Raw genomic sequence first — 17,745 nt, 5'->3', positions numbered from 1 at the left:
CAGTTTTGGCTGGTATAAAATTTGAAACCAACAGCCACATGCAGAGATGTAAATACATTCATGTCTCTGGTGTGTGGCTTGGTCCCCTGATTTTTTTTGCATATTCCAGCAGTACCATTTTAAAACTCCAACTGAAATTAAAATCATACTTTGCAGTGGAAAACGGGCAGAATAAGTAAAGTACTCTAAATAGAGAATGAGAATGGGAGACTTGGAGTTGGCATTGTTTAAATCTGTAAAAAAAAAAAAAAAAAAGTATACAGAAGAGGATTAGGACCAGTGAAGAGAGGAAAAAAAAGGTTTGGCAAGATTCTCACTTTATTCTCAGAATTCTCACTTTAAAGTCAGAATTCTGAGATTAAGAATTCTCACTTTAAAGTCAGAAGTTAGATTACATTAATGTGAGAATATTTAATCTCAATTCTGATTTTAAAGTCAGAAGTGAGATTAAGAATCCTCACTTCTGACTTTAAAGTGAGAATATTTAATCTCACTTTAAAATCAGAATTCTTAACATCTGAATTTTGACTTTAAAGTGAGAATTCTGACTTTAAAGTGAGAACTCTCACTTTCTCAGAATTCTGACCTTAAAGTGAAAATTCTGAGAATAAAGTCAGAATTCTCACTTTAAAGTGAGAATAACAGTAGCACTAATAAAGTCAAAATTCTGACTTTAAAGTGAGAATTCTGAGATTAAAGTCAGAATTCTGAGAATAAAGTGAGAATCCTGCCAAACTTTTTTCCCCCCCTCTCTTCACTGGCCCTAATCCTTTTACGTAAAATAGAACATGTGAACTATCTCTTCATTTGGAAATTTTTATTGTGAAAATATAATATTTTATTCGGGAGATTAGACTAATTGTTTGTTCCATAAATATTCTGAACGAGATGAAGAATTTTTGTGCAGGTTAACAAATGTTACATGTTAATTAAGTTAAACACTATGGACTATGACTATGGCAGCTTCTGACTAACATAAAATTCATGAAATAAACCTCAGAATAGCCGCTGTAAAAAGCCCAATAATATTTAACCCACAAATTTGCATCATATGAAATAATATACCTTTGTTCCATTGCATAATATTTTATTTATTGTAGTTTAGTATGGCCCTTGCCTTGGAGGACCTTCAAAACGGTACACTGTACCTTGAAGCAGGAGGCCCTGTAGAGGAGCTGCACCACATGACCTATGCTGGTTTTGGAAGCCTGAGGGAAGCGCCCCTCCAACTTTTGCACGACAAACAACACCAACACCTTCCTGGACAGTGCCGAACCGTCCTCCAGAGCCAACAGCACAAGCTTCAGAGCATCTTCCTGCATGGCTGAAGGGGAGAATGATTTAGTGAGAACAAGTTGAGCATGTTGCAACACATTCTCGTCGGAGACATACAAAATAGATAGAAGAAGAAGAAGAAGAAGAAGAAGAAGAACTAACTCCATTAACTCATTTGCTCCCAATAACGTGCAAATACGTTTTGTTTTTTTTATGTTCTAAGTGTCCCAAAGACGTATTTATACGTTTTTTTGTTTTTTTTATGCTAAAGCATACGGAAGTCTTTGATTCAGCCTCTCAACTGCAAAGAACAGTTGCAGAAATTGTAGTTATTACACAAACGGCCAGCAGGTGGCAGCAGAGCAAATGAGATCAACCAGGGCCATGTTGAAAAAAAGCTCAATTATTCACAATTTTAAATAGATTTGTGAAAACTGATGAAACTTAGCTCTCTTCTAATGCTAATTGCTGCAAAATGGAAACAGAAACATACTTTTTTTTCCTGATGAAAGAATAGACTTTAATCTTTATTTTGATAGGTTCCATGCTTTTATAGCAATTGAACACAATATTCTGTGGGCCTTGCAAAATCAGTCAAAATCCAGTAAAACAGCTGGGAGCGAACGGGACTACTTCTGTGAAAATGGCTGGGAGTGAATGAGTTAATAGTTGTATGCTATGTTTGTAGCCTATGTGCTATTTTAAAAAACTATAATGTTGATGCTAATATCCCTTAGCCCATCTATGAGGGTTTGCATTTTATGTTAGCATTAAGCTAGCGGACGCTCATTACTACATCATTTGTTCAAACATTGTGAAGCTCACATATACAACATTTGAACGATCATTTTGTTTAACGATTTGTTTAACGACGACGTCCACTCACCCGGCCCCAGAAATTGGCATCCCCGCGCCCTCACCGCAGCCCAGAGGTTGGCGGACAGCTGCTGGGGGTTCTGGTGCTGCAGGATGAGCTCGGTGACCGTCCGCTCCCCCAGCGAGCGGCCCGCGCGGACGGCCCGCACCCGGCCCTCCTCCTCCACCAGCTGGCAGTTGACGAGCGTCACCAGCTTCCTCTGCATGGGCCGGCTGAGCGCGCTCGGACTCGGCGGCGCCGCGCCTGCAAGCGGGCGGCAACTTCAATATTAGATATACTAAATTTGACGGATGCCATCTTGTAAACAGATTGCTGTTGTGTGGATTCATTTTGAAAGTCTTCTAACTGCTGCGCCGTCCCAAATTTGGCTCATAAAACTTCATTTTATTCGACATAATTTGGTTTGAACATCAGAAATTGTCATTTATGACGCAATAATCATACCTTTAGTGCCGCTAATTGGTTTGAGGTATAGCGCCAGCTCTTCCACACACACCCTGCAGGCCTCATAGTGTCCAACATCTGTCGCACTGCTCAGGCTGACTGGCTGCACGTCTGGTACCTAAAAGACACAAGACACAATTTTTGTCCAATTCATTCACTTTCTACTGCGCTTGTTGTCATAAATCGCAGATTAGCTGCAACTAGTGTTGATTTGATCAGCCATTTTTAAATTTAGTCTCACTTTTCGACCAACTTCAAGAACACTTAGGGGCCTATTCACTAAAGGTTTGCGTCGCCTTTGCACGGTGCTAACCGGTAAAATGGAGCAATCCGGGAGCGCTTAATTCACTAAAGACGGGCAGATGGGGAAATCCGTCACTAAGTGCCTGCCAACCAGATTGCGCCACGGTGCGTCGGTGTTATTTGCGCGTATGTAAATTAGGTAATTTGCATACATTTGACGCAGAATATGCCCACCCCAATGCAAATGAGACTCATTGATATACAGCGCAAATAGCCACACGGAGTTTGCAAATAACGTTTTTGGAAAGCATGTATAAACCTGACGCAACCTCGATCACGGGATCATGACAGCAGTGCATGGCACGGTGCACATCGCTCTCTGGCTGATGACGCAGAGAGGAGAGAGAGAGGGAGAGAGAGAGAGAGAGAGAGAGAGAGAGAGAGAGAGAGAGAGAGAGAGAGAGAGAGAGAGAGAGAGAGAGAGAGAGAGAGAGAGATTGGTTGGAACTAAACATTTTCTGCGGTAATTTTGTTGTTAAAAATTCAAAATATCTTTTGAAATTAAGGGAGGCGGGGATTCAAATTTAACTCATTCACTGCCAATGACGACTATAGACGTCAAAAATCCAAGCAAACAGCCAGTGCAAATTTTGACAAGAAATTTGAATTTAGTTGTAGTTATTCATTGTTTTCATTCATATTTATTAATCCCCATTGTTATTAATAATAACAATGACAACAATTTCATTGCTCAGTGCTACCATCGTGCATAGTGGTCGGTATTGGTCTTACTGAGACCACAAACTGGGTCTCGACCTCCAGAAGTCAATTTAGTCGACTAAAATTGCTCCTTATTTTTGTCGACTAAAGTTGGATTAAAACTAAAATACAATCAGGTGACTAAGTTATGACTAAGGCTTTAATTATATTTAGTCAGAAGACTATAACTAAAACTAAATTGAAATTTCTTTTTTTTAATTAAAATTTTAATTTAATTTTATTTTATTTTATTTATTTTTTTTATCAAAATTAACACTGGCTGTTTGCTTGGATTTTTGACGTCTATAGTTGTCATTGGCAGTGAATGAGTTAAGGGTGCTTGGGCACCCCCCAAAATAGGCTAAAAACGGCCATGGTAACGGCTAAATGGATGAACGGATAACAGGACTCTTAATCAAGTAAACGCGACAAATTCAAGCACTGGAATTCGAGTAGCGCCACAGCAACCTCACAGTTGCTTCCTCACAATAATCACATTCCAAAATGTTCAGTTTCCTTTTACCTGAGCCCCGACCAGCTGCAGCAGGGCACAGTTGACGGGCAGCAGGTCGATATCCGTGCCGATGGGCGTCTGGTCGAAGGGGCAGGCTTTGCGGTGCAGCTTGTGCAGGCAGGTGCGGCACACCGTGTGCGAGCAGCCCAGGCTGACGGGCTGCTGGCCGCTGCCGTTGAACTCGTTGTAGCAGATGGGGCAGGACAGGAAGTCCGTCCATTGGGCGGCCTGCACCGGCATGCCGGCTGCGGGGACGAGACGCCGTCGGGCTCAGGCCGAATGCATCTCAACGAGTTGCGGCAGGCCAGTGCTGGAAAAGACTTGAGGGGGAAAAACAAAACGGCGTTTAGTGGATACTAGTCTTTAAAGTCCACACCCAGAGGGACTTGCAAAGTATACTTGGTCTTTAAAGACTACAAAAGGCATCAAAGAGAAGCTGAATATCCACAGATTCTCTTTGGTGTTTAACTCTTTGTTTTGTTTTGTTTTGCATTTAGTTAAAAATAATAATAATAATAAAATAAAATAGTTACACATTTTAGAATTTTGTTGGATGGTTGCATTTTCCTGTTGTATATTTTCAATTTTTCATTTAATTTATTTATTGTTATTCTTCTCTATTAAATGGATTTGAACCTGATTCATCCTTTCTGAGCAAAGACCTGATTATCAAATGTCTCCAAATGTTCACCCTGACCGATTACCCTGTGGTGTAGGGTGTGTTAAGATGATTTCACATGGAGCTTTGGAGAATTATCACGATATTATGGGGAATTTGGTGACATAAAAAAAAAAAAAAAAAAACTCACGATAATACAAAAAAAAAATCATATATTTGCTGGTATGACTAATTTATATGAGATAACCGCCGCAGTAGCTGAAACTAACATGAAACAGTACTAAAAAAGTAACCACGAGAGGGTGCTAAAACTACTCAAATAGAGTACAACCTCACCTTTTTAACAAATGTGCTGCTGATATTGTGGTAATTTAAACATATATCACGATATCACAATATTAACATTATTATGGCCTCACTAGCAGCTACGAGCAAAACAGGTTGCAAAATGTTGAACACATTGACTTGTTTTGCACTCTTGAACTGATAGCATTTAGCATTAGCTTAAGTAATAACACAACCAACGATCACCGGATTGACTAGTGATCAAATTTGTTATAAATAGTTCGACATGACAATTTATTGTATCTGATTTTCAGCGAAATTGTAGTGTCCCGGTTACTTGTGCGTGAAATTTCAAGCCAATCACACTTGTGATGCTAATCTCCAAATTACGCATGCTAGATTTTGAGTGAGCAAAATTTTTAGATAAAAGAGGAAGATTCCAAGACGTAAGATATTATTTTGTGCCAACCTAAATTCCAGCATCATCTTCCATTAAATGTTTTTTTTTACTAATCTGAAAAAAAAGTAGAGGTAAAGTGTAGTCTTCAGTTGTTCTTAGCTAGCTGTTAGCAAAGATACAAAACTGTAAAACAAATCCAAGGGCTCATGCAGGACTTGTTGTCAGTTCAGTCTCAAAATTTAAATTGCATCAAAGTTATCAAAACGTACATTTCAGACTGTACAGGACTTTTGTTTTTTTACACAATTATGTCTGAATATGGGTATTTTTGCCAGCTGTTTAAATTATGAGCATAAGGTCCAATAGACATGCTTCATTGCATATTACACCGACATATTTACTCTCTCAAAGCACTTAAGATGTATAAAAAAAAATAATAGAGATATCAATTTGAGTTCTTAGTCATATATTATATTTACGCACCTTCCAGGGTCTCTGTGCTGCGCCAGTTCGCCTGGACAGCCTTGAGCCGTGTTCCCACCTCATGTTTCCGTCAGTGAAGCGCCCCAAATTTAACCGCCATAAGCGCACCCCACCTTCCCCTCGAAAAGAGCACCGTCCAAGGAAGCGTTTGGTCACGCGCTTGTGGCGAAAGGAGCCCCCGGGGGTGTGAGTTTAAGGAGCGGGGGAGTGGTGGAGCGAAGCCACTTGCCGGGGGAACATAACACGACAGCCACCTGTTCCTGCTTTGGACAACTGCTATATCCTGTTTTTGTGTCTCAGCTTACACACTTCCCTCATAGCACAATCACTATTGTACACATGTATAGGCAGTGATGGCAAGTCATTACTCTACTTCTGTAGATTTTTTTGTATTCATTCAACATCTCCCCAACCCACAGATTTTCTTACTTAATACTGAAAATTGTTGTTTGAGGTCATGAGGCTTCGGCATTTTGTTTGATGGCTTTGAAATGCTCAGACACAAAGAACTATGTCGAGAGAAATAAAAACTAGGCGTGTTCAAATCAAGACCCTGCATAGAGTATATTGGACCCTTCTAAACTGATTAAATAAAAATTTTCACAATACAATTCCCTACATGTCGTTCCAAATTGACAAATAATCATCAGGTCGGTCTAAGATTGTGTAGGATAAGACCCAGTGCAAGTGCAACTTAGCCATTACTGCCATCTAGTGGTGAATAGTGATATTACAACTTCAAATTCGAGCGTTGACTGGCCCACACCCCACGAACAGCAAAAATTCACAATTTTTGACATGCCCATTGAAGTAGAAATGCATTGGATATATATATATATATATATATATATATATATATATATATATATATATATATATATATATATATATATATATATATATATATATATTAGGGGTGTCAGGCGATTAAAATTTTTAATCGTAATTAATCGCATGACTTCAATAGTTAACTCACGATTAATCGCAACTTTTATTTCTGTTCTTAATAAGCAAGAAAATATTTCATACTCTAACAAAAACAGAAAAAAATGGTAAACTAAGAAATATGGCTGCATCTTTTAGTCATCGATACATTTCATAATTCATAAACTTGAGTTAAAATTAAAAAGATGTACTGACAAAAAAATGTGATATTGATTTGTGTTGGTCATTTTTCTGCCACTAGACGGCATGATTGCATTTTTTAAGATATTGGGGACAGTTCAGTAAATTTTTCTTTTCATAATAATAGCAATCTAATCTTTAACATGAAGTAACTTGTGAAATTCTGCATTTATTTTTTTTTAATTGCAAAAATACAACTTGACCCAGTCTCCCCAAATATATGCATTATTAATAAATGCATTACTGCTAAATTTTGACTGGATGTCTCTGCTGCGTTGAGTGAAATTATTACTTTCCAAGTCAGGGGCGGTCATTAAACGTGCGTTAAAAAAAAATTGTGGCATTAAAGGAACTTTAAATTAACTCAAAATTAATGCACTAATTTTGACACCTCTAATATATATATATATATATATATATATATATTCAAGGTTAAAATATGAATGTGGCGGGGGTTGGGTTTTTTGGAGTTTCCTCCAGTAGAGAAGAATAGAGAGCGATTGTTTTTTTTGTTTTTTTTTGTGGAATGTTTTTATCACTTGCGGATCATTTTTACCACATAGCAAGTTGGCCCACATTATTTGTAGCTTCTGTAATAAAACTTGGCTGTTCTTATTTGTTTCTCACTTTGTCATCGGCATGATTGGTGGTGCCAGGAAACAAGTACAGGGAACCCCCGTTTATTGTGCTGGACAGGTTCCAGACTCAACAGTGTGAAAACAGATCAACTTTTTTGCCCTCCAGTTTTACTCCTCTTTTAAATTATTCATTTAAACCAAGTCTCGATCACTCACACAGAAAAACTGCATCCTGTAAAAATCCATTGAAGAACAAAAACAATCGCTTAAAATTCCACGATAAAGCACGGCGTGGAAGGTGAACTCGACTCACTCCACTCTCCTGACTGACTATAACTCAGATAAACCTTTGAACACAGGCTAACAGAAAATCAAAGTAAAATAAGACACAACGAGCAGGCGTTCTGTTGCAAGCTCGCCCACACAAGCAAACATTACGGCATTATTATCATAACTGCAGTATGGGCCACAAACAACACAAATTTGACAGAGCCATCCGGAGGACTTGAAACTGTATTTGATGGCATGTCGAAATAAATGAATGGCAAACACCTCAGATGATTGAGGGGTCATGATTAGGATGAATTAAAAAAATAAAAAATAAAAATCAAAATTACTCAAGTATTTTGAGTAATTTCAGAATCAAAACAACTCAATTTTTTTTTATTTTATTTTTTTTATTTTATTTTATTTTTTAAAACAACATTTTGTTTTAAGGAAGTTAAGTTTAAGTTAAAAATAGAAATTTACTCAAAATAACAAAATATTTTAAAACAAAAAATGACAAAAACAAACAGCAAAAAACAATTTAAAAATGACTCAAGTGAAAAACAAATATTCAGTATTGCAAAAAAAATGTAAAACTTTCAAATTCCTCAAATAAAAAAGCAAAAATAATTTTAAATTTTTTTAGAAATCAAACATTTAAAATGAGTCAGAATTCCAGTTAAAATTATAATAAAAAATAAATCACAAAAAATAATAAAATAAATGATAAATGATGTTGAATTTTTATAGATACGATATACATGTCATGGTTCGGTTCTCAGCCTGTTGTGCTTGTGTATGTGTGTGTGTTCCAGTGCCTGCAACGAGGGGGGCGTTCCCCAGCTCCGCACCTGCAGCGCATTGACAATCAAGGCTTTAAAAAGGACTCCGAGGAACACAGCACGTCGTCGGATTATTATTTGCTCATCTTCGTGTCCAAGTGTTCTCCGCGTTTCCCTGTTGGTAAAGTTTTTTGAATCTGCCGTCGTCTTTAGTTTACTTGTATTCACGTGTGTATTTCCGCGTCGCCTTTTGTTGTTATACTCGTGTTGATTGATTCCGTGTACATTTCGTGTCGTCCTTGCCGGGTGCAAGTGATTTATATTTTTCTAGTCCTTGCTGTTAGCAAGTGTTTTTTGTTACGATAGTTCTCCTTGCCGTTTGCAAGCGATTTTGGTTATGTTAGTTTTCCTTGCAGTTGCAAGCGCTTTATGTTACATTCGTGTTCCCTGCCTTTTGCGGGAGTTTTGTGTTTCCCAATTCTTCCTTGCCTTTTGCAAGTGTCTTTTGTTACTGCCGTGTCCCTCGCCTGTGTGCAGGGGCACCGCTGAAGATTTCGTTGTCTTGCCTGCGCGCAAGCTTTGTGCTTTCGGTTTTTCAAAAATAATAAATCGAGGAAGTTTTCCTCCTCCGAGCCTGCAGTTTTGGGATCTATTCTTTATTGACTCAGCTGAGTCATTACAGAATAATCCGACCACCATGGATCCCGCAGACTCGGAGAAGGTGAGACGGGCGTTGGCCAGTCAGGAGCAAAGGGTGGAGCAAACTGAAACCTCCTTGGTGGGACTCCAAGAGGGGGTAGGCAGGCTTGCTCACCGGTGTGAGGAAATGTTCGCGAGGCTCGAGCAGCTCGGTTTCCGCGGATTGCTGGGTCCGGAACTCCCGCGAACGGACACAGCCACGTTGGCTTCCCCCGCAGCTCCAAGGGAGCCCGTTTTGCCCCACCCGTCGCGCTACGACGGACAGCCGGGTGGTTGCAGTCAGTTCTTGCATCAATGTTCACTTATTTTCGACCAGCAACCGTACACCTACGCTCGTGATCAGTCTAAGATTGCTTTTATTATGAGCCTCCTGTCTGGTCAAGCCGCTACATGGGCGATGGTGGTGAGCAACTCACGACCAGACCTCCGATCCTCCTTCCCGATTTTTGTTTCTGAGTTTCAACGTGTGTTCGATCATCCAGTCAAGGGGAAGGAGGCCGGAGGTCGGTTGTTGGATTTAGCGCAAGGAGAAAGATCTGTCGCTGACTACTCGATCGCGTTTCGTATTCTGGCCGCGGAAAGCGGATTTGCTGATTGTGCCTTGCGAAGTATTTTTCGTCGTGGTTTGAATACGGTACTGAAGGATGAACTGGCGGTCCGCGACGATACGAACTCCCTCGAAGGACTTATTGAGCTCACCATCCGGTTGGACAACCGCTTACGTGAACGGCACCGGGAGCGTGCCTGTGAGCGGCAAGAGCCATCCGCCAACCGTCGCCTGACGGGACTCACCTGCATCGACGACGCGGAAGTACGTTCTCTTCCGGGGGCCCCAGCGGACATAGGGGAGCCCATGCAGGTCGGAGGTGGACGCCTGCATCCTGAGGAGCGCCGCCGTCGATGGCTCACTGGAGCCTGTCTCTACTGCGGTCAACCAGGGCACCGGGTGGCGTCCTGCCCGGCGAAACCACAACGTCGAACGCGACCGACCACCCGACTGGGGGGACGGGCCAAGGAGACCCAGGAGTCTGGAATGGACTCGGATCAGGGTAAGCACCAACCGGGGGGAACCGAACCAAGTCCTTCGAGTAGGTCTAGCTGTAATATTCGACGGTTAGAGTTATCGGGGGAGTTGTCCGACGGCGGAATGAATCTTAAAGTTAGGGCACTCATAGATTCGGGGGCCGATGATTGCTTCGTCGACCCGTGTGTAGTAGAGGCGTTGGGGAGCCCGGTGGAACCGTTAGAGAAAGTTAAGGAGGTTTTCGACCTCGATGGGCGGTTATTAGCGCAGGTCCGACATGTTACTGGTCCACTTACCTTGAGGCTTTCGGGGAATCACGTGGAGAGAAGGAGTTTTTTCGTTATGCCATCCCGTGCTGCGCCCCTAGTATTGGGGCTTCCGTGGCTAAAGACGCATAACCCCGATATCAATTGGGAGAAGCCCGCGTTGGAGAACTGGAGTCCCTTCTGCCACGCCCACTGCTTGAGGTCGGCAGATGGGACTTCCACCGTTCCCGTATCTCCTGCTCCCGAAGCGATTTGCCTCGATCAGGTCCCGGAAGAGTATCATGATTTGGGAAAGGTGTTTAGCAAGGACCGTGCCCAGGCGTTGCCTCCCCACAGACCATACGATTGTGCGATTGATCTGATTTCCAATGCGCCACTACCGAGTTCACGCTTGTACCAGGTATCCCAGCCTGAACAAGAAGCCCTCCGGGAATATATTTCGAGTTCGCTGGCTAACGGTCAGATCCGTCCGTCTAAATCACCCGTGGGGGCGGGGTTCTTCTTTATTGAGAAGAAGGATAAGTCCCTTCGTCCCTGTGTAGATTATCGGGGATTGAATGATATTACCGTCAAGAATAAATACCCGCTTCCGCTGTTGGACTCTGCCTTCGCTCCGTTACAATCCGCCAGAATCTTTTCCAAATTAGATTTGCGAAGTGCGTACCATTTGATTCGTATACGAGAAGGAGATGAATGGAAGACCGCATTCAAAACTTCCCTTGGTCACTTCGAATATTGCGTCATGCCTTTCGGTTTAACGAATGCGCCAGCGGTGTTCCAGTGTTTGATAAATGATGTCCTCCGGGACATGTTGAATGTTTTTTGTTTTGTCTATTTAGACGACATTTTAATCTTTTCGCGCGACGAGCACGAGCACCGGCAACATGTTCGCCTGGTTCTCCAGCGTCTTTTGGAGAACCGACTTTACGTCAAGGCAGAGAAATGTGAATTCCACTCTAAGTCGGTTCAGTTCCTGGGCTTTATCATCGAGGGAGGGCAACTTCGAGCGGATCCGGTCAAGACCCAGGCCGTGGTCGATTGGCCGAGCCCCAAAACACGGAAACAGCTGCAACGTTTTTTGGGCTTCGCCAATTTCTATCGGCGATTTATTAGGAATTATAGTTTACGGGCAGCCCCACTGACCAAGTTGACTTCGAGTAAAGTCCCGTTTAGATGGACACCTAGTGCCGAAGAGGCGTTCCATGTTGTTAAACAATTGTTTGTCAACCCACCTGTACTGATCCACCCTAATACCGATGTTGCTTTTGTGGTCGAGGTTGACGCGTCGGATTCAGGAGTGGGGGCGGTCCTGTCCCAGCGGTCGCCAGAAGACGGGAAGCTCCACCCCTGTGCCTTCTTCTCCAGGCGACTGAGCCCCGCTGAGGCCAACTACGACGTCGGGAACCGGGAGCTGTTGGCAATTGTCCTGGCGCTACAGGAATGGCGACACTGGCTGGAGGGCGCCAAGGAGCCATTTGAGGTTCTGACTGATCACAAGAACCTGGCGTACCTCCGGGCCGCCAAGAGACTCAACTCACGGCAGGCACGCTGGGCATTGCTTTTCACACGATTCAACTTTGTCGTGAACTATCGCCCGGGGTCCCGGAACCAGAAGTCTGACGCTCTGTCCCGAATGCATGATGCTGCAACTCCTGAGGCCGGGACAGAACCGATCCTGCCAGAACGTTGCTTTGTGGGCGCGCTGCGCTGGGAGGTCGAAGAAAGGGTCATGGAGGCTCTGGAGGGAATCACTGTTCCTGGGGAGTGCCCGGCCGAGAGACTATTTGTTCCTGACCCGTTGCGGGCGGAAGTCCTGCAGTGGGGTCACAGCTCACGAGTGGCATGTCATCCGGGAATTAACAGGACTCTTGCCCTCGTCAGTCAGCGATTCTGGTGGCCGGAAATGAAGAAAGACATTGTCGAGTTCGTCAAGGCCTGCACCGCTTGTGCATGCGGCAAATCCTCACACCAGCCTCCGGCGGGTCTACTACGGCCGCTGCCCATCCCGTCGCGGCCGTGGTCCCACATCTCCCTGGACTTCATCACTGGCCTCCCTAGGTCGAGGCGTAACACGGTGATCATGACGGTGATTGACCGGTTCTCCAAGATGACTCATTTTGTAGCTCTCTCCAAGCTGCCGTCCTCCTGGGAAACGGCGCAACTCCTCACCCGTCACGTATTTAGGCTCCACGGAATACCCGTAGACTTGGTCTCAGACCGTGGTCCACAGTTCATTTCCCAGGTCTGGAAAAAATTCTGTAAGCTGCTGGGAGCCACAGCGAGCTTGTCTTCAGGATATCATCCTCAAACAAACGGCCAAACAGAGAGGGCCAATCAGGACCTGGAAGCCGCCCTCCGATGCGTCTGCCTGCACAACCCTGAATCCTGGGCTACGCACCTGCCTTGGATCGAGTACGCCACCAACACCCTGCCATCGTCAGCGACTGGACGCTCGCCGTTTATGGCGGCCTACGGGTATCAGCCACCTCTGTTCCCGTCTCAAGAGGGACCCATTGAACTGCCCACGATCCAGCAGCACCTACGTCGGGCCCACAAGGTGTGGCGGGAAACACGAGCAGCGTTGTCCCGCACGGCGGTCCGCAACAAGGAGATAGCGGATCGCCGGCGGCGGCCGGAGCCAGCCTACCAGCCAGGGGACAAGGTTTGGCTTTCGTCCCGGGATATGCGGCTGGCGGGCAGCGCCAAGAAATTGGGTCCGAGCTTCGTGGGACCTTTCGAGATTCTTTCTATGATCAACCCTGTCACGGCGAAGCTCCGACTACCCTCTTCCCTGAAGGTGCATCCGGTGTTCCACGTCTCCCTCCTTAAGCCTGTGACCCCCAGTCCACTGAATCCTCCTGCGCCAGCTCCGCCTCCTCCCCGGTTGGTTGATGGAGACCCTGTCTACACGGTCAAGGAAATCTTGGACTCGAGGCCCAGGGGCCGGGGCTTCCAGTATCTGGTCGACTGGGAGGGCTATGGACCTGAGGAGCGCCAGTGGATCCCCCGCTCCTGGATCCTTGACCCGTCTCTGCTCGACACGTTCTACGCTGCTCATCCTGATAAACCAGGTGGTCCGCCAAGGGGCGTCCGTTGAGGGGGGGGTACTGTCATGGTTCGGTTCTCAGCCTGTTGTGCTTGTGTATGTGTGTGTGTTCCAGTGCCTGCAACGAGGGGGGCGTTCCCCAGCTCCGCACCTGCAGCGCATTGACAATCAAGGCTTTAAAAAGGACTCCGAGGAACACAGCACGTCGTCGGATTATTATTTGCTCATCTTCGTGTCCAAGTGTTCTCCGCGTTTCCCTGTTGGTAAAGTTTTTTGAATCTGCCGTCGTCTTTAGTTTACTTGTATTCACGTGTGTATTTCCGCGTCGCCTTTTGTTGTTATACTCGTGTTGATTGATTCCGTGTACATTTCGTGTCGTCCTTGCCGGGTGCAAGTGATTTATATTTTTCTAGTCCTTGCTGTTAGCAAGTGTTTTTTGTTACGATAGTTCTCCTTGCCGTTTGCAAGCGATTTTGGTTATGTTAGTTTTCCTTGCAGTTGCAAGCGCTTTATGTTACATTCGTGTTCCCTGCCTTTTGCGGGAGTTTTGTGTTTCCCAATTCTTCCTTGCCTTTTGCAAGTGTCTTTTGTTACTGCCGTGTCCCTCGCCTGTGTGCAGGGGCACCGCTGAAGATTTCGTTGTCTTGCCTGCGCGCAAGCTTTGTGCTTTCGGTTTTTCAAAAATAATAAATCGAGGAAGTTTTCCTCCTCCGAGCCTGCAGTTTTGGGATCTATTCTTTATTGACTCAGCTGAGTCATTACAATACACATTTGAAATATTCAATATTACAAAAACATCAAATCTAAAAATTAAAAATAACTTAAAAAAACAAATAACATGAAATTAAAACAAAAAACCCACAAAAAATTACAATTAGCCAAAATTTTATGGTAATGAAAATGCCATCAAATTGACCTAATGCTTTTAAAAGAAAACAAACAAACAAAACAAACATAATCTGACATTAAAAAATAACTCAAAATGCAAATTATTTTTTAAATCAAAATGTAAAAAAAATTAAAAACTGGAAATTGAAAGGAAAATAATTAAAAACAATTACCGTAAAAAAAAAAAAAAAAAAAAGACAGTACACCAAAACAATTTTTTAAATAAAAAAAAAGTGACAAAAAAAAAGAAAAAAAATCAATTTAAAATTACTCAAATGTTTTTAAAAACTACATAAAAAAAAATGAACATAATGTTTAAGATTCCCAACAAATCTAAACATTTAACCTTTCATGGCTAAATCCAATTGAGGAACCACAAAACGTAATCAAGATAATTTACGTTAAAGGACATCTCACGCCACAGTGAGCTCAACACCACAACATTATGCGTGTGCGCGTAATACACGTGTGCCAAGAATGATGAACAAAAGGTGATAAAACAGACCATAAAGCAGAACAAAACAGATCCGCTGCGGACCAGTCAAACCAGAAAAAGAACTATTTCTGTCATGAAAGTCAGTAACTTTGTTATTGTCTGTGGAGAAAGGGTTCGGCACCGATTGACTACAACAATGTACAACCTGTACACAGCAAAGTACAAGTTAACGTTCAACTGACGATGCGTGCTACACAGGATGCAAAATATTCAAACATTAGTGTTCAGTAAGTAATTGTGGGAATGCTGAAGCATTCCCACATATGTTATTGTGATTTTTATTCTTCACACTTTTTTTTTTGCTGCGTACTCCCACATAATACTTCCAATTTACACTGTTCAAATTTCAACTAGCTTCAAAAATTCACGCCTCCCGGGGTATATATTGTCTAATTCCACATTACATACAGTATTTGCACCATTTAACTTGTAATGTCAACTTTTCCCCATTCATTTTCAATGGGATAGACATTGAACTTTTTCTAATTATCACTTATAGTCATTACCAGGTGTCTGATACTGCTCGGTGGCACAGTTGGTAAAGTCAATTGCCAGGAGGTCATGATTTCATAATTTATCTCTCAATTTACTTCATAACCATTCCACATGCATTCAAAATCTTAGCATTCACGTTTCAGCATTCCCACGCAATTTCTCCAGAAATTGCACTTAGTCTAGTTTATAGTCAAGACCGACAGACGTATTTTTGTTTAAAATTACGGTTGGGTGAGTGTAGCTTGTGTGTGTGTGCTTTTTTATTATATATTCCTGATGTGTGTGGTTTCAAATGTGCGGGGGCAGTATCAGATCACATGCTGCTCCACTACACAGAAAAGCAACAGCGTGTATTTTTAATCAAGTTGCATCTGCAGCAAAGAGAGCAAACAGAAGTTGTGTAATAGTCTTGATGAGACAACTTACTTACAGCATCCCACTAATCACAGCCTGCCACATGCTGTGGTCTGATGAGACAAAGATTTAATTCTTTGGTGTGATTTAGTCATGTTTGGAGGAGACACTTTCACAATTTCCCTTAACTATGCTGACTTGAATTTGCATATAGTATGCTCATATAATAGCAATTTAGGTTTTGTTTTGTTGCAATTGTGTACTCTAATTGACCGGCGACAATTCATGGTGTTCTTGCCCCAAAATCAGTCAGAGGTTTAGAAAAATGTTTAGATGGATGTTTCCTATTTCTGTAAAAAGTTGGGAAATCCTGCTCCATCACCACAACCCGAGATTTCTGTTTAGTGTTTTTTTTTCTTGATGAGCGGTTGGAGCCAAATAAACATCCACGCACCACCTGCCGCCTCCTCCTCCTCCTCATCATCATCATCCTTCAGCACCAGTTGCAGACGTTTTAGCGCTGAGCTGGCAGTCAACTCATTTCACACTAAACAAACGCGGCGCTATCAAAACAAGTTGAGGGCAAGTCAAGTTGAAGGAGAAACGCGATCAAAGCACATCTGGAGAAGTCGCTTACCTCACGCGCACCTCCACAGCACAAACGTGCTCACGCTCATCCATCAAGATGGCAAAAAAAATAAAAAAAAATAAAAAAAATCAGAAGAATGATGAAAAGGAGGTCTTGAAGCTGCTGCGTTGTTGTTCTTCCACTTTGGTTCAGGTGGTAAACGCTGGCTCCCCTTCCCGCGGCCGGGCTCGGAGGAGCGGGTGATGGCGTCACATATGGCCGCTGATGGAGGCTCCTCAGCCGGCCGCGGTGGCTCGCAGGCGGCCTCGCATGGCGCACGCCGTCCTATCGCCGAGCGTTGGACGTCAAAGTAAAACGACGGCGCGAGCGCCTGGCCACTGTTTGAATGTGGCGAGAGAACATTAAAAAAAGAAAAAAGAAAAAAAAGAAAAAGATGCAAGCCGGAACAAGCCGCTTTTTCGAGGCGTGGGCTGGTTGCTTTTAAAGGAACAGGACGTGAATATTTCTTGATATGTTCATATGTGCGGGTGCGTGTGGCGCAACAGTCAAATGCGCTTAAGCAAGTCGCGGCCAAGTTCCTCAAAGCACTTACTAATACAGCAGCCGATTAACCCTTTGTAGGGCACCTGACACGCATTGAAACACGTTGAAAATACTAATTTGCATTGCCAGGAAAGTAGTCTATTACTGACGGCCCATGTTTTTTTTGTTTTTTTTATTTAAATAAAGGCCAGTTGACATAAAATGTAGCCTATGTGCAACACAAATTTAAATCCCTAGCAAATAAATACTTTAATTAATCCCAATTTAAATTATATTAATAAAATGTTTCATACTATACAAATAAATATTGAGAAACTTTTTTTTAATGAGCCATTTTAATACATACTCACCAGTTATAAATAAATAAATAAAGAAAGAAAAATATTTGTCATTTTTATAATGCATTCTAGGGTCGATTGGGGCCCAGCAATAAATAAAAATAAATAAATAAATAACCGGGTCCCCACCAAACCAGTGTTCATAAAAATTGTATGCATATAGGCTCATTTGTATCATATTTTTTTTTCACTTACCACTAGTTTTAATCTCCTCTTACTAACCTGTTTTTTTTCTAGCTTCTCGCCTACATTTTGTACGATTTGCAGCTTAGTAAATGGAATGCACTTTAAAAAAATAAAAAAAAATAAAAAATAAAATATAAAAAAAAAAAAAGATCGCCACGAGATGGGGCCCA

General features: G+C 42.7%; 1 protein-coding gene across 3 annotated transcripts in view; it reads right to left on the bottom strand.

The window, feature by feature from the left end:
* The window catches only part of rc3h2 (ring finger and CCCH-type domains 2), a 48,171-nt gene that overhangs the window by 14,159 nt on the left and 16,267 nt on the right, over positions 1 to 17,745 (bottom strand). Inside the window, exons 1-5 of one of the 3 annotated variants that reach the window (XM_077496618.1) lie at positions 16,557 to 17,046; positions 4,122 to 4,432; positions 2,597 to 2,714; positions 2,162 to 2,395; positions 1,149 to 1,324 (exon numbers count right to left, since the gene is read on the bottom strand). In XM_077496618.1, coding sequence (XP_077352744.1) covers positions 1,149 to 1,324; positions 2,162 to 2,395; positions 2,597 to 2,714; positions 4,122 to 4,352 — 759 coding nt within the window. In that variant the 5' untranslated portion in view covers positions 4,353 to 4,432; positions 16,557 to 17,046. Of the gene's footprint in view, positions 1 to 1,148; positions 1,325 to 2,161; positions 2,396 to 2,596; positions 2,715 to 4,121; positions 4,433 to 5,899; positions 6,412 to 16,556; positions 17,047 to 17,745 lie in introns of those variants that run through there. The other 2 variants (XM_077496619.1, XM_077496621.1) reach the window with 2 other exon arrangements.

Source organism: Festucalex cinctus, chromosome 15, assembly GCF_051991245.1.
Source record: "Festucalex cinctus isolate MCC-2025b chromosome 15, RoL_Fcin_1.0, whole genome shotgun sequence".
Taxonomy (NCBI): Eukaryota; Metazoa; Chordata; class Actinopteri; order Syngnathiformes; family Syngnathidae; genus Festucalex; species Festucalex cinctus.
The sequence above is the reverse complement of the archived record's forward strand: the minus strand, read 5'-3'. Positions and strand labels throughout refer to the sequence as shown.